Raw genomic sequence first — 24,527 nt, 5'->3', positions numbered from 1 at the left:
CAGCCAGTTTACCAGCTGTTAGGATTTCTGGGAGTTGAAGGCCAAAAACATCTGGGGACCCCAGGTTGAGAACCAAGTGCTGGCTTTAGCCTTTAAAGCCCTAAACGGTTCTGGCCCGACCTATCTGTCCAAACGCATCACCCCCTATGAACCAGTTAGGACATTAAGATCGTCCGGGGAGGCCCTGCTCTCGATCCCGCCAGCCTCACAAGCACGGCTGGCAAGGACGAGAGACAGGGCCTTCTCAGTGGTGGCCCCTCGGCTGTGGAACGCCCTTCCCGCAGACATTAGATCGGCCCCCTCCCTACTGGCATTCAGGAGAAGAGTGAAGACCTGGCTCTTTGAGCAGGCGTTTAATTAAGCAGTGCAATTAATTGATTGATCATTAATTGAACATGGAATAATGAACAAGGAGATCGGATTATGACTTTACTGATGAGACGTGATGGATTAGTTATATGGATGTATTGATGTTATATTGATGTATTGATGTATTGTTATATTGATGTAGTTGCCATGGTTACTGTTTTAAATGCTAATGTTGTGCACTTTGTATACTGATTTGGTTGTAAACCGCTCTGAGTCGCCTACGGGCTGAGAGAGTGCGGTGTACAAATGAAGTAAATAAATAAATAAATAAACCACTGGGTTAGAGAGTGTGGCAATGTAGCCTCTGAGTCAAGAGATTCTAAAGTTTTGGCACAGCCTTGAGGAAAATTCTTTGCTGTCTTGAAGCACTGTGATTCACCCATAGGTTGGACTTAGAAAGTGATCTCTGTCCACCAGGTGATGGAGATCTTTTCAAGGTTGTCTGTTTGCAGTCATCGAAACTGGAGACACCAAGGATGGAGTTTGGGAGCTTCTACAAGCAGAGGACTGTGCACTGAGGATGAGATGCCATCCTCTTCTTCTGAAGCCCTCAACTGGAATCCACTTGCTAGTCCCAAGCAGAGTAGATCCACTAAATCAACTGGTGAATGGCAAGTCAACAGTTATGTAAACTCCACTGATGCAGTGAGTCTACTCTAGTTGAGATTTAAGCAATTAGCAATTAAATTTAAGCCTTTGTGCTCATCCTCTGATGGTGGCGGCTGTGAAGGGCAGGACAGATGCTTTCAAGTTGCCAGCCTGTAATTGACTTGGAGACTTGATTGAAAGCTGCGGAAGCTTCTGGTTACATTCCAGAGATTAGAATGGGCAAGAGAAGGTGGTGGGCTGTGTATTTGTTGCTCCTTGCCCTTAGTTAACCGCAGAGGCACTCTCTGATCTGCTTACAAGATTAATAGCCTAAAGCGGCACCTCATTTTTTTAAAAAACAACAACCCAGAACTCTGTTTTTACCTGTACTCGGCATGCTCTGACTTCCTTCAAAAGGAGGTTTGGGGGAGGAGACATGAAGCAGAAAGCCAGACTTGCAAGGAACCACATCAAAACCACTCAGGCCTCTGCTGTTTTAAGATCGTGGGCCAAAGGAGGTGGTCACATCTGTGTTTACAGAATACCGCATTTCAGGTGTTTTTATTCAAGAATACAGTTCAGAAACTTAAGTGGAAAGGAGGTGCTCTCCCCCCCCCCCCCCCGCCCCCATGGCTGAAAAAGAGCCTTGCCGCTGGAATAAGCTGTTTAATGGGCAACAGATGGCCACCCTCCACAGCGAGGGCAGCATCAGCTGGTTTTGCTGATGAGGGCAGTGCTGTTTGCTGTGCCTCATCAGAACAGCTGTTTTTCTTTCTCAAATTTGAGTATTACTGTGGATGCGCATTTAATAACAAAAACAATTTTGTCTGGAGGGGACATAAAACCTGGGAATGTGAATGTCCCAGATATTCTCAGCAAAGTCTTGACCCGTAATGAATACTTGTCAGACAGGCCTGAAGGCTGGCTGCTTGGAGGCAGGACTAGTATCCTTTAAAGTGCTCCCTGGTATAATTTCCCCTTAGTACAAATTGTGCGTATTTTAGATGACTTCTTTTTAGATCTTTTCCCATCAATTTGGCAGTTGGCAAATGAGCTCCTTGCCTCTGATGACACAACAACTTGGAGAAAATTCCAAAATGAGTCGCCATTAGGCTGAGAATTGCGGTATATAAGCAAAGTAAATAAATAAATAAATAAATGAAAGTGTTGTCATGAAAACCGATCTGGTGGTATATAGAAATGTTTTGAGTTTCAGAAGGGCATATTAAAGACTTATGTTCTTTCAAGCATTATTTTGAATTTTGCTTCAGGAAACATTAAGAATAAATACAGGAAGATTAGATTAGGAAACATACCCCAAAGTTGAAATCTACTAAAATTCCTCAGTTTGGTGTTGGTGATGGTAATACAGGTTGCATTCTAATTGCTTGGGGCCTGAGATTTTTCAGATTTCAGATTTTTGTGGGTTTTTTTTTTTGTAATATCTGTATTTGCACCAACATAGTAAATAAGGGAAGAGGGGATAGTGTTCTATTTTGCTCAAGAATAGCATTGAAACCAAGTTTAAGGTAAATAAGAAAGCTTTCGCAGTCTGGGTGCGATCCTGGACTCATCACTGAGCTTGGAACCCCAGGTCTCGGCGGTGACCAGGGGAGCATTCGCACAGTTAAAGCTTGTTCGCCCGTACCTTGGGAAGTGTGACTTGGCCACGGTAGTCCACGCTCTTGTTACATCCCGTATAGACTACTGCAACACTCTCTGTGTGGGGTTGCCTTTGAAGACTGTCCGGAAGCTTCAACTGGCCCAACGGACAGCAGCCAATTGCCAACTGGAGCGACTCTCAGGGAGCAAACAACTCCCTTGGTGCGCCAGCTCCACTGGCTGCCAGTTCGCTACCAGGTACAATTCAGAGTGCTGGCTTTAGCCTATAAAGCCCTAAATGGTTCTGGCCCAACTTACCTGTCTGAACGAATCTCCCCTTATGAACCTGCAAGGACATTAAAATCATCTGGAGAGGCCCTGCTCTCGGTTCTGCTATCATCACAAGTATGGTTGGCGGGAACGAGAGACAGGGCCTTCTCAGTGGTGGTCCCTCAGCTATGGAACGCCCTTCCTAGGAAGATTAGATCGGCTTCCTTGCTCCTATCATTCCAGAAGAATCTTAAGACATGGCTATTTTGAGCAGGCATTTGAAAATACGGAATAACAGATATAATAATGGAATAACTATATGGCGGAACTGGACATTGTTTTAATGATTATCGATTGAAGTATGTTTCATTATAATGTTTGATTTTATTGTTGCTGATGTTTTTTATATTGTATATTGTAATTGTGTCCTTGGTGGCATTGAATTCTTACCTTGTAAACCACCTCGGGTTGCTGGAAGGCTGAGAGGGGCGGTATAGAAATATACTAAATAAATAAATAATAAATACTCCTGCAAAATCAAAGTAATGGGAGCAAGTCCACAAAATAATGCAACGTCTCTTGACACAGTCTTATGAACAAATCAGGAACAAAGGCTAGATGATGGATTGGTTGCTATTCCTCCACTTCTGATTTATAGCCCACATGTGCCTTTAGGGAGTGGTCTGATTGCTGCACGTCTCTCAGCAATCCTTATTGACCTATGCCTTGCTTGCTGCTCCCTTCAATGTTCCTGAAAACTAGGAGTAGTCAGTGTGCCTTCTTCCTCTTCTTCCTTCAAAGTAGACCTGACCACCTGCCCAGAATCCTCTTCGACCTTCTCTTCTTCCAACTCATCCTCATAGAAAGAGGGAGACACAACGGATAGGGGGCTAGTTACACACCCAGCCCCTGCTGATTTTTTTCTCAAGGAGCTGTTGACCCACCATAATGTGTTTAAACTTTCTTCTGTGTATTTTAATATGTATTGTATAGAAATATGTTTTAATATGTATCTTTTATAGAAATACATTTTAATATGTGTATTTATACAAACTTTCCAATGATTATTTTGTAACCCACCTCGAGTCATGAGGAGAGGTGGGTGAGAAATAAAATTATTATTATTATTATTATCAGAAATTTGATTGGGAAATGGGAAGGAAGGAGGACTGTGGGTTCTGCTGTTAGAATCAAGCAAATCCCCTGGAAAGAAACACACAGGGAAGGGAAATGCCAAATGTATCTGGCTGTTGAAGTATCAGGGAATATTGCTAAGCTCCAGCTGCCCAGCCAGTCCATAATGTCCTTGTGACCCATTTCCATTGGCAGTGTGAAAATAAAACATGGATTATCCAGGCAGCCAGATTTTTAAATTATTTTGGGGCCTTTTGGATTTCTGGAAAAAAGACACTCAACCTGTAGAGATGAAATAATAAAGCAATGGTTATGAGCTGGAAAATGCTATTTAATGCACTTAATACATGGTTTGTTTCATAGCTATTGCAAGTGGGTTGCATATTTTTTAAAAAATACCCCATTGGTGGCCATTCTTAACGCTTTTCCCCAATTGCTGTTATTCTTACAGTGAACATTGGCTTATCCCTACCTGAGATCACTGAAATCCACAGCAACTCAGAATCACAGTATAAATGTTTTCCTTTATTTTAATAAAGATTAAAATTCTCAGAATGTGGGATCTGTAGGCCTTCCAAATTAATTTTTCTGTGCTTTGCTCGGAACAGACAGCATTGAGCTAAATGGAAAAATAATTTGACCAGATGTAAGATAACTTCCTGTGTGGCTATGAGCTCCTTGGAGAAAGGCTCAGATAAAATGTAATCAATAAATGGTCCGATACAGCTACTCTGTGCACTGGTTGTCTTCATAATACTGCCAACTGGTGAGGGGAATTGTCTCACTCAAATGTTTCTTTACATTTCTAACCAGCCGCAGAAAGATGAAAATATTTCCTCTTAAATTATTATAATACACTTTATTTATATTCCACCACCATCTCCCCAACGGGGACTCGGGGCAGCTAACATGAGGCCAGGCCCAAAATTATAACAAAACAGATACAATTACAGCAAATAAAATACAATGAAGCAAAATACCATCAAAATAAATACAAACGTAATGAAATAAAATAAACAGGTCCAAAATGACATGAAAAGAAATAGGACACAGTGGGTGGGCCAATGTATTAAAAGTAAAATTGATAAAATTTGATAAAAACCCTGGATGAAATGGGTAGAATATGTTTCTGAGAGAGAATGTGTTTCTAGGGGAGGGGTGGGGGGGCTCAAAAGGACCAAAAAAAACACAATTGTGTTAAATCTTCAATTAAGGGCAGAGGGAGAATGCATCATGAGGACAGCGCTAAGGTGGAAACAGATTAAAGCTGGAATATGTATTCATTTGCCAAAGGCACATCGGAAAAGCCAGGTTTTCAGGTCTTTCTTAAAAGCTGCCAGGGTGGGGGCTAGCCTAATCTCACTAGATAGTGAGTTCCAGAGCTGGGGGGCCACAGCAGAGAAGGCCCTCCCCCTCGTCCCAACAAGTTGAATTTGTGATAATGGTGGGGATGAGAGGAGGGCATCCCCAGAAGATCAAAGAGCTTGTGCAGGTTTATGAAGGGAGATGCAGTCAGGCCTGTAGCCAGGAGGGGGGGGGGTTAGGGGTTCAACCCCCCCCCCCCGAAATTTTTCAGGTTAAAAAAAACTGGTTTACTCATGAATTTTAACTGGTTAACCAAATCCCTATGCTATGAGACGCAAAAAAGTCCCTTCAGAACTGCAAGCACTATCTCAAGCAAATATTGACAATTTATTCACACTGTCATTACTTGCAGAAATAGCTGATGTAGCGAAGCAACCAAGTTGGGGGGGGGGTGTTGAATGCTCTCATTAAGGAGGCCAGACTTGGTGGAGGTGGTTGACAGGGGCGGAGCTGCTGGCTATTGAAGGCTGCTCTGCCCCCTGCTGTGCTCTTTGCTTCAGTTAGTGAGTTAGGAGGCAGGTTTCAACAACCCCCCCCCCCCCCCCGGAAATTTTCAACCCTTCCTCCCCAAAATTTTCAACCCCTCCCGAAATTTTTTTCTGGCGACGGCCCTAGATGCAGTCACAAAGGTAGACGGGTCCCGAACCATTTGTAGTCCAAACTAGAGTAGCCCCTTTGATATGTATATCAGATTCCCCTCACCAGCACTGTGACCCAAAGTGGCTCACAGCCTTAAAAAATACACAGATTGAAAACTTACAATAAATGTCTTCCTGTTGAAAATTCACCTGGAACAAATATTTCTTTCTTTCTGGTGTTAAGCCAAAATACAGCCTTCTATAAAAGTCTTTAGGAGCTAATTTCAGTTGTACACCACCCTGATAAAGGTCGAAAAGAAAGAAAGGAATTTACAACGTAGAGACTCACCATTCCGCAATGGAGGCAATAGGTCTGCTTTAGCTGAAACTCCTAATGGGATCCAGGCCAATGCCTTCCACGTTGAGTGGGGCGGATGGATTCTTAGATTCTTGCACCAAGAAGTATCTTTCCTAGACTGCCATTGAAATGTAGCTGTTCTCACTTTGCAAACCTAGTTCAAATCGCATGGCATGACAGTGATGTTAATCAATTTGCTTGGGATGGCGTAACAGTATTGTCTATAATAATCAGAGTGCTCTGAAGGGCAAAGTAAAGCTCCTATTTGTGCATTTACTTGATTTTGAGGCAATTTATGGAAAGTCAGCAATAAGACTCTATTCTTGAGAAGCATTTTTTTCAGGTTTTGTGATGGATTTGCTACAAGGCATTTCTCCCCCGCTAGGTACGCGTTAAAAGTTATGATGTAAAAAGTTGCACATGGCGTGGAACACAGTTTAATGTTTGCTGAGTTGTCAGTAAAACTCATGACTAAAATATGCCATTTTAAAAACCTTTTCCTGAGGCATTTTCAGTCAATATATTATCATAAAATTGCCTGCAGCAAATGTATGTTGTCTGGTGCATTCTCGGGAGAATGGAATGATAAAGTATACAAAATGTCTTGAGTAGTATCAGTGTGAAAACATTATCTAGTGGTTTGAAAACTCACGCCTTGCTTGTGAATATAAGGCATCAAGTTTAGTGCTCCTGCGAGGATTTATGGGCTTCCAAATAAACATGTTGTTCCGCTTCCAAGTTTTGAAATCCATTAGCATGGCTTTTTCTAAGGGCACTGTACAAAAGACTCATGTGTGGGTATCTTTCCCAGATAACCATTTTAGTTCTATGTTTCCTCTTTCTTCGGAGTTAAGAATTTAGGAAATTGACCAGAATTACTGCTTCTGTGTGATTAAATGTTCACTCTGTGTGCATGCAAGAAAGAGATCAACTGGCATCCTAAAGATTGAAAATGTATTTAACTATTAAATTTTGTGCATAAGGAGTTTTGTACCTTCAAAAAATAATCTTGCATGCAGCAACTCTAAGGCCCCTTCCACACAGTTGAGTAAAATCCCACATTTTCTGCTTTGAACTGGGATATATGTCAGTGTGGACTCAGATAACCCAGTTCAAAGCAGTTACTGTGGAATTTTCTGCCTTGATATTCTGAGTTATATGGCTGTGTGAAAGAGCCCTAAGTAATCTTAGAGCTTCAGATATATATTGACATAGTACTGTGGGATAGTCCGAGCCAGCATTGTTTGTTTAAGAGTGGTTGGGCTAGGATTATGGAGATCACGGTTTAAATTCCCATTTAGCCATGAAAACCCACTGGAGCAAGTTGCACACTTTCAGCTTCAGAGGACAAATATGAATACATCCTGCTGAGAAAAACTGTGATAGGTTCACCATGTGGTCACCATGAGTTGGAAATTATTTGAAGATACACAACAGTAGTACTTGGATGAAGGTGAATGGTTGTGTTTATGTGTGTATTTGTAGAGAAAGGTGTTATTTCCACAGATAGGGTTACTGGTAAGATGATGTCCCAGGTCACTCTCTTAAGCTGCTCCTTAGGGTTCTTTCCATCTTGTGATTCTGCAACCACAGGAACACATTCGGCCACTAATTTTCTTCAAAATCACTCATAGTGGTCTTAGGGTAGTTCTACATAGAACATAATGTGACTCGGAACCAGCATGAAAATGCCAGTTCTGGCCCGCCGTACAGTCAGATAGGCGTGTCCTGAGCTACAGTGGCAGTGAGACACAAGCCCGACAGCCCAGGTGTGTCACAGCTGATTCGGCAGGGCTGGTAATGGGCCCGATTTCCACCCTCCCTACACCTTCTGATTTTCCCCAGAAGAAGAAAGAAAATCCATCTACCACATGGTATGCAGCCTCTTCTTCCAGGTTTCATGTTACGTGACTGGCAAAGAAACTTCAAAGATGTGAACACCCCCCCCCCCCCCCATGTTTGTTTGCCTATGATATGGCACACAACCAGGAAGAAGAGGCTACATATCATGCCAACCTGCATTCTCCTGGGGAAAATAGTGTGGTGGGGTTGAAGAGGGAAGGTAAGGACAGCTATCGCACCTCCCTGGACTGCTTAAGCCCGGGGATAGCAGGTTGGCTAAGGAGGCAGCGACCAGGGATCCCACACAGGAATTGAAGATGGCTGTCCTCACTTCCCCATTAAAGGCGAAGATCTGAATCAAGGAGCAAGATTCAGACCTTCCCCTCTTTTTAAAATCTGGAGTGCGGCTGCATTAAGCAGTTTACCCTAGGATAAATTTCATCAGTATGTGTGTGTTGTGTGGATGCACACTTAATCTCTACACTGCATTATTTGGCAGCGTAGAAGCACTCTTTGCCTCCTTGAATCCCACTTTTGGGGACCATATGGATTATATCTAAAGTGATTCAATTTTATGATGACGGTATTTTAGGGTGCTCTTGGGAAGATATATTCAAATGGCTGGGATCATCTGTTGGGAGTACTTTGTACATTCATGCATACCAAGGGGTTGGACTGGATGCTCCTGGGGGGGGGGGGGGTCTTCTTCCAACTCTATGAGTTTAGGAGGTTTCCCACTGCCTTCCTTTGAAGCTGAGGGAGTGTGACCTGCCCGTGGTCACTCAGTGGGTGTCCATAGCTGAGTGGAGCTTTGAAGCCTGTTAAAGTTCTGCCCCTATTTTCAAACCACCACATCATGCTGGGTCCTCAAATCAACTGGGAGACTACGCTTTTAGCATCCCCATTTCTAATGCAGTGGGAGAAAAAAGCCTTCCTGTATTTCTACCCTCTCTAATTTGGAAGTAAATGCTGCCTCCACCTGCTTCCTTGGTTGTTATAATGTCTTCCAGGCATAAAAGCAGGAGGGAAGGAGGCATAGAGAAGAAAATTTGGCAAGCAGAAGGAAGAACGGTAGTTGTAGTCTTTATTCTTTATTTTGTGGAGCTGAAGTCTCGATCTGCCAATCTCATATTTCAGATTTTGTTTCTAAATTAGATATATATTTTTTGTAAATCCGAACAGGTACCTGTTCCCCATGACAACTCTTTCCGTTCCAAGGAGTAGATTTCCCTCACTTCCTGTTGTTTCACTTCTCTTCTTAACTATGAGTTGTTTGGAAGTTGGATGTTTGTAACTCTGGGACTGCCTGTAGTCATCATTCACACAGGTGAAGTTGGTGGCTGTCCCATTGTTCCATATCCTTAACTTTGGAACGTTCAAATGTTTTCATTCCTTCATCTTGCATTTAATTGAGTGTTTGCCATTGAATTATATTAATTGTGATTCACGAGGAAATAAGTGTGTGTGGTGCTCATGTCTATTTTTATGCTAATTCACTGCAGAGACAATTTGTGTTCATGCAAGGAAGAGTAAAAATAGGAAAATGTGGTTAGAAAAAAATAGCTCCCCCTCTTTTTTTTAAATTTGGCCTTTCCCTGTCTTCTGAAAGACTGCTTTGTTACCAAACCAGTTATCAGGAAGACTGCATTTCCGAAATGATTAAAACAGGAGTATGAACCAGATTTGATTTGGAATGAATGCGTATCCTAATTAAACTTTCATTTGCTTATATTTAGATGAAAATACTGGAGATGGTGAATTGGATCTAAATGGAATTGATGACACTGAAATAGATATGGTAAGGACGCTTTCTCTGCCAGGCTGCCCTTCGCCTTGGCCGTATTGCTTCTCTATGTATGTGGCTCTGTTAAGAGAGTGAGATACTTTCACAGGGCCAATCTGGTTTTTGTTTTACCCAGGGATCAGAAAGATCCAACAAAAAGTAACAAACATACAACACGATAGATCACTATGGCTATGATTTATTATTATTAATAACAGGCAATAATCACTGGTGAAAATTAACAGGTGAGCATTATGTGCCGAGATTTCAGACTAAACGGGATGAAAACACCACAGGAAGCTAGAAGCTCTGTTTGTGTGAGAGAGAAAGAGACGGAGAGAGATCAGAATGACAAATCGTGTCAAAAAGGACAGGTCAAATGCCTCTGTGGGTGTGATTGGGTGTTGGATCAAGCTGTAGTTGCTTCATGGTAAAGGGAAGGCATTTGTGTACACTCAGAAGTATGTTCATATCTGTTTCTTTGAAGAGGAAACTTAAGATGATGAGCTAACTTTAAATGGATGTGGCTAAAGGAAGATGGGTGAAACACAGCCTGAAAATGCGCTATTGATGGTAACATGGGTCCTCAATACTTAAATATTGAGAGGCATGGTCAATAGACATTTCAACAACAATTATTTTTAAAGGGTTTTTTTGCATAGTGAATAACATTTATTTATTATTCTGTAAGTGTTCTGTAACTTCTAGGAGGGTGGCGAGAGGTTGGTCTTTGTGGCCTTTGATTTTTTAAAAATATTGAAAATAATGTATTGATCATGTTGCCTTTTATGTAATCATTCTAAGCTACAAGCCCTTGTTTGCAAAAAGTTATATTGGTCTTTGCTACATGGCCCATAAAGCAATTGTACAGTCATTGCATTTTGCAAATGAGAGGGAGCAAATGCAGGGAAGGATGATGGTGAACAATTTGGAAGCTGCAAGATTCTGATGCTGATACCTATACTGAAAACCTACCCTATTTGTTTCTGTCTCCAGTATATACTCAATGAATCAGAAGCCCAAATAAAAGCAGAACTGTGGATGAAGGAAAATGCAGATTATTTAAAGGAACAAAAGGGTAAGCTAAATAAAATTGCAGTCTTTCATTCCTAATGTTATATTAGGTCACATTTTAAAGGAGCCCTCTAAAAATGTTTTGCAGTCCCAGTCTTGTGTCCCTATCATATGTGGTGTGTTCAGTGGTTCTCTTTAAACCTAAAATGGTCAGATACCGTTGTTGTCCAACTCCCATCAGTTGGAGCCAGCCTGGAGCGCCATAGGTTTTCCAATAATGATGTAAAGGTTTCTGAAATAATGGTTCAATTTGGTTTCTATGATTCAATGTTAATCTGTTTTTGTGTTACTTGTATGAGCAGCTGTGAAACAAAGGGCCATATGCCTCCCATCCACCCTCTTCTCCAAGTACACGTACAGGGGAAATGTAAGAAGCATCCCGTACAAATGTGTCCTTTTGATGCACTTTATCTCGCTCCTCACTGAAGATTAATCCCATTGTTTGTCCCATCTAAGTCTCCCACTAGATATACTCTATTTCTCTATCTCACCCAGGAGTTCTATAATTTTATCCTTCGCATTTGGCCCACTCCACTGTATTCAATTCCTTTATCATATGTTTTGTGTTTATTTTATTGTATTATTTTGTTTATTGTTGCACTGTATTTGATGTTATTATTAGTTGTCTGTATTTTATTTTGACTAATTGTAATTTTTTGGGGTCGGCCTTTTATTAGCCACCCCAAATCTCCTTGGGGAGTTTGTGGAGGGGTATAAATAAATATTATTATTATTATTATTATTATTATTATTATTATTATTATTATTATCCCTTTTCTGATTTAAAATGGAACAGAGTTCTTAAGTATGTTCATACCTAGGGACCATTCCATTTTTGCTGGAATTGTACGCTGCCTTGAGTCCCTTTGGGTGAGAAAGGAGGGGTAGAAATGAAATAAATAATAGTCGTAAACCAGGTGTTGATCCTGTTTTGACTGAACTAAACTTCTCACAGCTCCCTAAGTTTGCAAAAAATAAATACGAAATAGTGAAATAGGAAAAATAAATACGAAAAAATAAATACGAAATAGTGAAACCAGGTGTTGATCCTGTTTTGACTGAACTAAACTTCTCACAGCTCCCTAAGTTTGCAAAAAATAAATACGAAATAGTGAAATCGTTGCTTTTAAAACAGTAGTGAGAATTTCCATTTTCTTATAGTTTTAACAGAGGCTTGCCTCTTCTTATACACTTAGTATTAAAACCATAATTTGGCATAGCATTCAGTTTTGGCTGTGTGAGATTAGTCTCCTTGAAGAGAATTTGGTACTGGTGTTGATACTATTGTCAAAAGGAAAATCTGCTTGCCATCTGTTGTTGTGGGGAAATGTATTAGATGATCTCTTAGGTTGCAGATGGTTTGTCAAAATAATTTTTGTACATTCATTCTAACTCAAGGGATCTCTAGGCCAGGAATGGCAGGAGATAGATATTGCATCAATTGGGATTTTTTTTCCAATTGACTACCTTCTGCATCTTCTGGTGGCAGAAATTCTTCCTAGGAATACTATACTACATAGGACCGAACAAGCAAAGCATCTGTTTTTACATTCCTGAAAAAGAATGTGCTTACTAGACAATGAAGCACAGTTTTGTTACTTACTTACCAGTATTTACTTATTTACTTAGGCAATCCCTCGTAGTCTGAGGATGATGGCCCTCCAAGTGTAGTGTCTTGGCGGTGGATATGTAGGTGGCTGTGAAGCCCTATTCTTGATCCGCATGTTCTTCCACAGTGAGGTCATTGGTTTCCAGGTGGAAAGTGGTCCTGGTCACGGTTGGCTTGATGCGCCTTCCTCTTGGCACGTTTCTCCCTTTCTCCCTCTATTTGTGCCTCTTTGAATTCTTCAGCACAGCTGGTCACAGCTAACATCCAGTTAGAGAATTCAAGGGCCAGGGCTTCCCAGTTCTCGATATCTATGCCATAGTGTTAAAGGTTGGCATTAAGCCCATCTTTAAATCTCTTTTCCTGCCCACCAACATTCCGTTTTTCATTCTTGAATTCAGAGTATATTAACTGCTTTGGGAGATGGTGATTGGGCATTCGGACAATGTGGCCAGTTCAAGGAAATTGATGGCGCAGGGGTTTTGTTATTTATTAACTGTTAAAAGAGATCCCAAATATGTGACCTTACTGTGTCAGTTTAACATATATCTGTGCGCCACAATATCCTACATTTTGTTTCCTGTTCTAAGTAGACATTTATATATATACCTTCAAAACTCTCCGTGTCTACATATTAGAGGTCCCCTTACATTTATTTCTTAATGAAATTGTCATACTCGGAATTCAAATTAGTGGTCGCATAACCAAACTTCTCATGGAAAGAGTACCATTCATTATGTGGGTGGGAATTTCCGTACCAGAAAGGTGTCAGACGTTCCCCTCTTTAAAACCACATACACCCAAGCCTCCTATTTCTCCATTCCTGTTCTGTTTAACAGAAAAAGGTTACCATATATGTTCATGCAAAAGTCTAGAAATTTTAGTAAAAAATTGACCCAAAATACTTGGATCAACTTATCCTTGAGTCAGTATGAGTATTGTATTGTAAATCTTACAAAAAATGAACTATCCCCTTCCCTTAGGATGATAAAAGTAGAAGATTAATCCAGCCTGGGAGATCAGTGGTTCCCAACTGTTTTATGACCAGGGACCACTTTGACCAGGGACCACTCTCCAACATTAGTACCAAAAGGGTTACAAATCAGTTTTTGGTCAACTTTAGATTTGGTTTGGTTATTTGGGTGCTGATTCAGAAAATTGCATTGGATAGACCACATCAGCTCTAGTTTCTGATACAGAACATATGCCATCCAGTAGTCTCAATCTGCTCGCCCACGGAAAACCATATTTAATAAGGCTTGACACTATAAAAGAGTTTTGCGTGATGGGTCGTTCTTGTTGCAACGGTGTAGCAATGGTGAGGCTGCAGTCCATATTTTCATTCTTGTGGACCTCTGGTTGAGAACCACTGATCTACATGAAAAAGTGACCCTCCCCACTCTTTGTGCTATGGTGCCAATTCTGGCCTTTTTGAATGCTGGGCAGGAAAATGGCAGCAGCCGGGGTGTCTGGCCCCCCAAGGCTTTGCTGGCACTTTCCCCTTTCTGCAGAATGACCCTCAGCTTATCCATGAGTCATATCAAATTCTATACTCTTGTCCCCAAAACCTGCCCTTGGGTTTACATGAGTATGTATGGTAATTGCATACATGCCTCTTTCTACTCTGGAATAGTGGAACCTGGGCCAATCAAGTGCCTTCCCTATCCTGAAACGTGGCTTTTGGCTATGTATATGATTAGTCAAGACCACTCACACACACAAATTTAAGTCTCTGGATTAGAGTTGCCCTTTCACTTTGCTTTTCGTCCTTGTCTCCTTCCAGAAAAAGAAGCAAGAATAGCAAAAGAGAAAGAGCTTGGGATTTATAAAGAACATAAGGTAAATAATACTTTTGGGATATACATTTATTTTATTATTTATTTATTTACAGTATTTATATTCTGTAAACTGACTGCAAATGTGATATTTGGACAATTTTTGTTGAGCTCCTCAGTGGTTTCGAATACTCATGGGACAGTCCAAGGAATAACTCTGTTTTAATCTTTTCTAATACAGTTTTAGAAAGTGGCACTTCTACTGTATATGAGTTATAATAAATCTGAAGTGTAGCTTTGTAATTAGTAAAGTTCTTTACATTACTGGAGACTTGAGCCAAAGAGAGGGTTTGTGTCACATATACTTTTTTTGCTGTTTCATATCACTCTGATTAAATGTGCTATCTCTTTTGTAACCTACAGCAAAGTGATATTTGCCAATTTAGGGTGACTGTAAAAGGAAAGTAGATAAATTCATGAATGACCATTAAGAGCTATTTGTCAGGATAACTATATAGCATCTCCAGTATTTGAAGCTGCATGGTATATAGTAGGAGTGGACAAAGTGTGTTCCTCCCAACTGTTTTTGGGTCCCCAGATGTCAGACCATAGTGTTTTGCTCCAGAGTGTGGTGTGGTTTGAGCATTAGACTATGACCAGTGTTTGAATCCCTGTTGGAAGAGACTACATGGACCATCAAGTCCAACCTTCTGCCATGCAGGAAAAAGCACAATCAAAGCACCACATACAGATGGCCATACAGCCCCTGTTTGAAAGCCTCCAAATAAGGAGCTTCCACCACAATCCAAGGCAGAGAGTCCCACTGTTGAACTCTCATAGTAAGGAAGTTCTTCCTAATGTTTATGTGGAATCTCCTTTCCTGTAATTTGAGCCCATTGCTCTGAGTCCTAGTCTCCAGGGCAGCAGAAAACAGGCCTGCTCCCTCTTCCTTACAACACCCTTTCAGATATTTAAGCATGACAATCATGTCTCGACCTTCTCTGCTGCAGGCTAAAAATACCCATCTCTTTAAGCTGCTCCTCAGAGGGCATGGCCTCCAGACCTTTGATCATTTTCTCTCTCTCTTCTGGACACGTTCCAGCTTGTCAATATCTCTCTTAAATTGTGATGCCCAGACACAGTTATTCCAGGTAAGGAACACATAGGCAGTCCTCCTCCCTAAGCAACTTCTGCCACGAAAACCCTGTGATAGTGTCATTATAAGTCATAAATGACTTGAAGGCACACAGCCACAAGGAGTGTGGTGGGTATTTCTCCCACGTTTGGAGACCAAAAGAAGTGACACATTTAAAAAATATTTTCAAGAAAAATGTATTTTCCAACTAATAATAACAATAATAAAGACGTTAATGAAGATGTCTATTTCTATTTCCCTTCCTCCCAAAATTGGGGCTTGAGATGTTTTACAATTTAAAAGACAAGAGCTAAAAGGCACCAGAATGCCTTCTAAACAATTTAGCATCCCAAAGCCAGTTAATGCCTAAGAGAAGCTATTTTTGACACAAGAAATGAACAGGAAATTATTTCTGGTTCATGTTGTTAAAAAAACAACAACTCTTTTGGGCATAAAATTCTTCTTGAAAGCCCCCCCCCCCCCCCCCCAAAATGGTTAGCATGCCCCCATCTTTCCTTTAGGACTTGGGATGATTTGGAGATTAAATTGTTGTTATTGTTGCAGCAAGTACAAATGTGTGGGTGTATGTGAGTCCCTTCAAGATCACCTGTGGCTAATTTGGCCTCCCAGTTTTCCACACTGGACCACCTCTGGGATACAATATGCAACTGTATATCAGTGATATATGAAGACAGCTGTATAACAAGACAGATGGTGTAGCTGTGTATATGTACTGCTGATGTACTTTCCATGGGCAACTGGTTAGCGACTGTGTGAACAGAATGCTAGACTAGGTTGGCCTTTGATCTGATCCAGCGTGACTCTTTTGATGTTCTTTGCTTTTCTGTGATTAGTTTATAAATGGTTGGTAGCAATGCAGAAAAAAGAGCATGTCACTGTGTTATACATTCAGGTTGACCTGCTTGCTGCGCTTGGCATTCAGGTGGAAACACTCTCTGCTAAGCCTTTTCGCAGCCAGCATATGCCACAGCTTTAAGACTGCGGTCCTCATCAAAATAGCTCTCCTTTTTGCAATAACAGCAACACATCATATGTAGCTTCGTAACAGTGTGACTCTTACTAAGCAAAAGGGCTATTCTTGAAAGAAATAAAAAACGTTACCAGAGTTGTTTGGAGCTTTAAACATCAGGGAAACAGCATTAAAAAGTGACATTTTGCATTGTTTTTAGGAAGTGCTTCATTCCACTTTTCACACATTTTCCTCCTGTAAAAATAATTTGATGCAGCCTCATTAAGTGGCAGCTGTGCCCACATTCGTATTATTGTCTATACACATAACAAAAGTGAAAATATGTATGTGGTTGGAGTATCTACTTCCACAGACAGGCTCCCACTTCCATTAATAGCTATAACTTGACACACAAAACTCCCATAATCAACAAAAAATACTGAAGGTCTTTGGAGGGATTTATAGGATTTGTAGTTCACCTACATCCAGTGTGCACTGTTAACCCAAACAATGATGGATCTGGACCAAACTTGGCATGCATACCCAATATGCCCAAATTTGAATATTGGTGGGTTTTGAGGGGAATTGGCCTGGACATTTTGGAGTTGTAGGTACTGGAATTTATAGTTCACCTGCAATGAGCACTCTGATCTCCACCAAATATGGAATAGGACCTAACTTGGCACAGAGAGCCCCCGTGGCCAGCAAAAAATACTGGTGGCCTTTGGAGCTGCGAAAGCAACCACATGCGCTCTAGACCCTTGCCCTTTTTGGCTTATCAAACTTGCCAGTGGGGTGGGGGGGTTGGCTGAGTGGTTTACGAGGATCATCAATACCTCATTGAAGCAGGGAAAATTTCCATCCAGTTTTTTAAAAGCAATTGTAAAAACTATTTTAAAGAAATTATCCCTGGATTCCTCTGTATTGAAAAACTTCTTGCCTATTTCAAATCTCCCCTTCTTGGGTAAGGTTCTAGACATAATGGTAGCTTCTCAACTCCAGGAATTCTTTGATGAAATTGATTATCTAGATCCCTCACAATCTGGATTTACCCTTGTCATGGAACGGAGACAGCTTTGGTCATCTTGGTGGATGACCTCCGCAGAAAACTAGATAGGGGGAGTGTGTCCCTGCTGGTTTTCTTGGATATCTCAGTGGCTTTCCATACCATTGATCATGTTATCCTTCTGGATCAGCACTCCGAAATAGGTCTTGGGGCACTGCACAACATTGGCTCCGCTTCTTCCTGGAGGATTATACCCAGATGGTGATGCTGGGGGACACCTGCTTGGATCCCTGGCTGGGAGGGCCTACGCACAGTTAAAACTGGTGTGCCATCTGTGATCATTCCTCAAAGCTCCTGACTTGACCATGGTGGCCCATGCTTTAGTTATATCTAGAATGGACAACTTTAGTGCACTCTTTGTGGGGCTGCCTTTGAAGGTGGCTTGGAAAGTGCAGTTACTACAAAGGTCAAAAGCCAGATTACTAACTGGGGCTAGCTTTTGGGAGCATACCGTGCTCCTATTAAAACAGCTCCACTGGCTGCTGACAAATTTCCGGGCCCAATTCAAAGTGCAGGTAATTACCAATAAAGCCCTATACATTTCAGGTCCAACCTATCTTTGAGACCTCATCTCCCTCTATAAACCAGCGTGGGCTCTGAGATCTGCTAGGGAGTCCCTTCTCTGGGTCGCGTCTCTATTGGTGGGGATGAGAGAGAGAGAGAGCCTTCTCAGTGGTGCCCCCCCCCCCCCCCCCCGGCTCTGGAATGCCCTCCCTAGAGAGATTAGATTAGCTAATATCTAATTAGATACACATAATGAACAGTTAAAATGATTTGTTGCCTAAATTCAGACTCATATTTTAGATATGCCAAGAAACCATTGTTTAGCTTCCTGAGCTGAGCTTTAAACTCAAGAGTTATGCATTAGAGAGATTCTTGAGATCTGTGGGCCTCTTGTTAGCAGCAGAAATATTGTTTCCTTGGTATGTACATATAGAATCATAGAATCAAAGAGGTGGAAGAGACCACAAGGACTATCCAATCCAACCTCCTGCCATGAAACAATACAGTCAAAGCATTCTTGAACAGATGGCCACCCACTCTGTTTAAAAATTCCAAAAGTAACCCCAGCAGACTCTGAAGCTTCATATTCCATTGCCAAACAACTCTTATTGTCATGAGGTTCTTCAAAACATTCAAGTGGAATCTCTTGTTCTGCAGTTTGAATTTCTTGCTTCATGTCCTAGTCTCCAGAGCGGCAGAAAAACAGCCTGCCTTCCCCTCAATATGATATCTTTTCATATATTTCAACGCCCTCTCTTAACTTTGTTTTGTCCAAGTTATAATGCACAGTGATGATTAAGTACTGCGTCTGGAAGTATTTTCTGAGTGGGGTCAGTAGAAAGACTCCTACATCTTATTCTGCCCAGACAGTTGCCTCCTTCTAGAGCTCATGCTTTTTCATTACGTGCTTCAGCCCTGCACTTTTAGTTTTATAACGCGAAAGATAAAGAATTCTGTGACAAAGCACAGTGCAAAGGATCCAATGTTCACCCCTGAAATCTCCAGTTGGATCTAGAAAAGACTCTTCAGAAACCCCAGAGAACCACTGTCAGTCCTTAAACTGGGGCCATTTGCTGCCTGGGGATGGTGGAGAGCCTACTCTGAGGACTATTAGTTTTAGGAAGGCTGTTGTAGTCAATACTGAGAGGAATGAACCAGTGGCCTGGGTCAAAATAAGTCTGTATGCTGCCTTTGTTTTGCTTTACTTTCAAGTGGTGTTGTCATTCTGACCTCGTTCTTGCTTTTAGTAGCAGGGATCCTTTCGCTGGGGCACATATTAAGCTAAGTCCATTTACTGGCAGATTGACAATGCCATGTATTCTAGTTGGCTGCCTTCACTGATCCGTAGAGCAGCAATTCCCCTGGGAAGTCTTGAACACAGCTCTGTACTTTTACTTAAACTGTGTTTCTATCCCTTGAGCTTTCTGTTGCAGCAGTGACTGGAATGCTGGCTCAGTATTCTGTTCCGTGCTGATCATCGGCAATAAGCATCCAACCCCCACAATCAGACAGACAGACTTGCATACTCTGATTGAGAGGAGGGATAGGGTTGTATTCTTAGAAAGAATATGATGGGCCCCTTTACCTTTCTTCCATCATACCCATTTGCCAACTGGAATCATTCCCCTTTGTTTGGGACATCCAGGCTGCAAAAATAAAGGAACATGGTCTCATGGAACTGACAGTGCACTCAAGAATAGGTGGAATTGTGACAAAGCAAAACATTTCTGGAGAGGAACCCATGGGAGAGAACAAAAAATCTTACAAATAAATTTTAAAATGGAACCAAAATATTACCTGCTAGATACGTTAGATCTAGATAAGGCAAAAGACAAAGAACTCCTGTTCAATCATATGGCTACAGCGGCCAGGTAATCTATGCCAGGTGTTGCAATCCAGAGCAGGGAATGAGGCCCTAAGATAACTATCCACTACACTTGGCTGTGAAAAACAATCCTTTTTTATTGAAGAAAAATGGTTACAAAATAAAGGAAAAATGCAAGTCAAAAGCCACAGCAAAATCAGCAAACATGAATTTAAATGGACAAAGCAAAACCAAAAGCCTCACTGGGAAATACTGGAATCTGTTAGCAATCCACTAACCGTACTTGATATCCTAGAAATCTTCCCAAACTATGGCCAGGGAACCGGGAGAACTGCCAAGGTCTTCATCAATTCTGAAACGATGCCTGAACTGAGACAATCAGCTCGGCGTATTGCAATTAAAACTCAAGAATTGGTTCCGTGAACCGCCCTTCTGTTTTGAAGCCAATGTTTTTAATTCTTGAATTCGGGAGGATCGACGCAAACTGAGTGATTTACTTCTGTCTTCCCAAATTTGGCCCCTTCTGTTGTCATTACAGTTAACAGGTGCAGAAGGGAGGGAAAGTTCAAGGTCTCCCTCTGCAACATTCTCATTAACACTGGTACTTTCATTTTCCAAATCTACAGAAGTTCCTTCCTCACTAATTTCAGGAACATTGGCATTTTCCAAACCTACAGCAGTTTCTTCCTCACTAATTTCAGGAGCATTGGCATCAAAAGGTACATCTCCACTAGCATCAGTAAATATACTTTCATTAGCATCAGGAGGAACAAACAGAGAATCAGGTTCAAGTTCAAACTCAGGCTGAACCCCAACACCAGGTGCTGGAGAATTGAAGAAATACCAACAATAGAAGAATGGTTATTGAAACTAATGTAAATTATGAATATGGATAGATTGACTTACTCGATGATGCCGTATCAAAGAAGAAGGAAGATACAAATTAACTGGGAATTAGTAAAAGATTATCTCAAAAAAGAAAAGGTGAAAATTCTGTTTTAAAAGGTTGGTATAGCTTGTCTTAAATTAAGAAGCTTCTGCCTAGGGAAAAATATGATCGAAAGATAAGGGAAAAGAAGAGAATATTAAGATAAATAAGGCAATGAAGATTCAGTAAATATTCTGAGACACCACCAAATTGCAGATGGAAGTCGACATTTGTGTACATGTATGTGTGATTTATTATTATTGTTGTTATTATTATTACTACTTTTTTCCCTTCTTTTCTCTTTTCTTCTCATTTTTCTTTCTTTCCTCTTTTAAATTCCTCCTTCCCTTGACCATATTGTTCTCCCACTTTCCATGTAAAGGAACTTCTTTCTATGTCCTTTTTTCTTATTATTTTTATTAAATTATCCATAAAATTATTTTTTTTAAAAGAATAGGTAAATGGATGGGGATTGCATAATCTTCCCCTGTGGAGATTGGTAGCTGTACCTGAAAACATTACCACCCTTTAGCATCAAAAGAGAGGGTTAAAAAGGAATTGTGGTTGAAGGTCATGCAAGCAGCTGCAGTGGCCCCAACTTTCCCATTGCAGATGTCCTTCTGGTGCTTCACCCTCCAGTGATTCTCAAACTCTAGTCCTCAAGGTGTTTTGGACTTCCAACTCCTTCAACTCAGCTGCCTTGGCCTTTGATTAGGGATTTTTGAAGCTGAAGTCCAAAACACCTGGAAGACCAGAGTTTGGGAAGCATTGCTCTGTTCTTTAGCCCAGCTCCTCCCCACCCTGGTTTTTCAGCCAACTTCCATTGTTCTTCTCACTCACCCACTTTCCTCCTTGCCTCCTGCCCTTCCCTTCTCTTGCCCTTAAGCAGAGCTGGCTGTGTGCCAGGTGGCTCTCTCCAAGAAGTTCTGAAAGCCAGGCATCATAGGTGGTCCAGGTTTCTCAGAGCACTATCTTTTCCCATCTTCTTCTGCGCCTTTCCCATCAAATGCGCACAGCATCCCCATGTGAATGCTATGTGCATGTATGACCATGCGGCGGATAGTCTCCTATTTAGATCTGGCTGTACCTGCTATTCTCATGGTTTGATTATATATTCCGACATGGCAGGAGGTTGTACTAGATCTTCCAAGTTTATGATTCTGTGCACCCCACACTTCCCCAAGGAGCAAGGCAGACTTCAGGCTAGGCAAAAGTTTCTTATTCTAGTTTTGCTCAGTCCCCTTTCTGGAAAGTATAAGAGCACCAGATCCCATCTGAATTTGGAAGCTAAGCAGGAGCAGCTCTGGATAGTATTTTTATGGGAAATTGCTAGGAATACTAGGGGCTGTAGGCTCTATTTCAGAGGAAGGCATTGGCAAAACCTCTGAATATTCCTTGCCTTAAAAAAACTTATGACACTTATGAGGTCTCCATAACTAGACAGGCAACTTCAAGGCAAATACACATCTGCAGAACTTATATTATCAGGTACTAGGTGAGAAGGGGAAATACCATGAAGGGAATGTGTACTCTAAACAATAGGCTATAGGAAAAAGAGAGAGAAAATGGAGTAATAATCATTCTGGGCATTGTAGTGGAAGTAAATGCTTTGTAATGTACTAAAAAGGTTATGTTCTATTGGCAGGATGGCTGTTATCACCATTACATACAGGATTGGTTTTAGCATGACAAATGAAATCCTCACCTATATAATTTCATTTTCATTGTAATAATAATAATAATAATAATAATAATAATAATAATAATAATCTTTATTTGTACCTCGCCACCATCTCCTCAATGGGGACTCGGAGCGGCTTACATGGGGCCAAGCCCGAATAAGAATTACAATATAACAATATAAATTGCAATAAAATAACAACATAACATTAAAATAAAACATCAACGCATATAAAACAATATACACAGAACATAGGAACTAAACATAATGACAACATGACAGAGGGCGGGCCGCATGTACATACAATGATTTTTAAAACTCCGGTTGAGATAAGGGGACAGAACTAATTGTAAGGGAGAACTCATAGAGAGATAGGAAAATAAGCAAACCTACGTGCATGGGGGGGGGGGGGACTCCTGGGACAAGAACGTTGGGGGAGCACTAGCATAAAATTGTGTGACTACTCTCCAAAAGCGCAATGGCAGAGCCAGGTCTTGAGACTCTTTTTAAAAGTTTCCAAAATAGGGGCTTTCCTAATCTCTACGGGCAATAATTCCAGAGTCGGGGGGCCACAGAGGAGAAGGCTCTCTCTCTTGTACCCACAAGGCGCATCTGAGAGACTGGTAGGGGCGAAAGAAGGGCCTCGCCCAAAGATCGAAGGGTTTGGGCTGGTTCATGGAGAAAGATGCGGTCACGCAGGTAGTCCATTGTAGTCCATGGGTGTAGACAAAAAACTAATTTAGATTTTCTTGGGACAAAAGTATGATTTGGGGTGCTTACACACAGCCCTATAACCTAGAATATCAAGGCAGAAAATCCCACAATATCTGCTTTGAACAGGGTATCTAAGTCCGCACTGCCATACATTCCAGTTGAAGGCAGAAAATGTAGGGTTTTATTCAGCTTTGTGGAAGGGGGTCTCAGTGAAAGGATAAGTTCATTTCTTTGTTCTTATTTTGCAATCTCAGATAATAGAGAACAGAAATTACTTGAGAAACATTTGGAAATGCCCTTCCGGCATTTTGTTTGTTATTCATGGAACTACTGCCGTTCATCATTCTTAAAGAGAATGTTTAATTGTTACTTATTAGCTGGCTTTTCAGTGAGTTCAAGACTTTTTACAACAGTGGTTCTTCAGAAGTCTTTTGCAGTGGGAGCCCTTCAACATCCTGTTAAAACCATTGCGAGGCACAAACTGACTTCCTGCACCAATGTAACTGGGCTACCTATCAATCATTCTCACGACCCATTCCTGTCTGGATGATAATGATTAAACTGCAGCTCACCATTCAGTATTGTAATGATTGAATAGTTCTGATCACCCATAACACTGCGGTTCTTTATGTTTCAATTAAGCCAAAGAAGTCTGCAAAGAAACGGGAGCTGATCCAGGCCAGCACAGCAGGAGAGGCGATTGAAAAAATGTTGGAACAGAAGAAGATCTCGAGTAAAATTAATTATAATGTGTTAAGGGACCTCAACAGCAAAGGAGGGAGCACACCAAAGAAAGACGATGACAGCAGCAATGACAGCAGCAGCACCAAGAAGCTGTCAAGGAGAAAAACTCTCCCAGCTCGGAACGTGGCCAGCTCTGTGAACAGCGTGGGGAAAAGGTATAGCAATTGTTCATTTATTGTGCTCTCCATGTGACAATCAGCACATCAAGGGATGTTTCTTTGACTCTGAAATAATGTTGGGGTTTTCACATCTGCATTATCATGTGGGCCCAGATTGATTCCTCCTCTGTGTTCACATACCAGCCATCAGTTTCAATGCAGATTAATCGCTGTGGCATGAAGGCATCCTTCAGAACCTGCAAATGCAGCACTCAGCCACCGATACTTCCTTTCTTAGACTTTTCTGGTGTTTTCTAGTTCTTCTGCCTTTTCTAAATGATCAGATTTCACGTTGATGAGCCTCCATTTCTTTATGTTGATTTGAAAAATAGATGTTTCTTGTCTGCTGTGACAGCTTGCGGTGGTGCAGTTTAGTCCTCCTATTGAATTTTGTTCCGAATGTGCGTCGCTAATTACTGTCTTGGATATGGAGCTTTCTAGTAAACAGGCATGCCAAT

General features: G+C 41.3%; 1 protein-coding gene across 4 annotated transcripts in view; it reads left to right on the top strand.

Moving 5' to 3' along the window:
• Window positions 1-24,527, top strand: part of BRF1 (BRF1 RNA polymerase III transcription initiation factor subunit) — a 287,868-nt gene that overhangs the window by 188,666 nt on the left and 74,675 nt on the right. For all 4 annotated transcript variants that reach the window (XM_060754423.2, XM_060754432.2, XM_060754444.2 and 1 more), the window contains 4 exons: window positions 9,843-9,904; window positions 10,886-10,967; window positions 14,353-14,408; window positions 23,810-24,066. In XM_060754423.2, the coding sequence (XP_060610406.2) occupies window positions 9,843-9,904; window positions 10,886-10,967; window positions 14,353-14,408; window positions 23,810-24,066 (457 nt within the window). The remainder of the gene's footprint in view (window positions 1-9,842; window positions 9,905-10,885; window positions 10,968-14,352; window positions 14,409-23,809; window positions 24,067-24,527) is intronic.

The sequence above is a fragment of the Anolis sagrei genome, chromosome 1 (genome assembly GCF_037176765.1).
Source record: "Anolis sagrei isolate rAnoSag1 chromosome 1, rAnoSag1.mat, whole genome shotgun sequence".
Taxonomy (NCBI): domain Eukaryota; kingdom Metazoa; phylum Chordata; class Lepidosauria; order Squamata; family Dactyloidae; genus Anolis; species Anolis sagrei.
The sequence above is the reverse complement of the archived record's forward strand: the minus strand, read 5'-3'. Positions and strand labels throughout refer to the sequence as shown.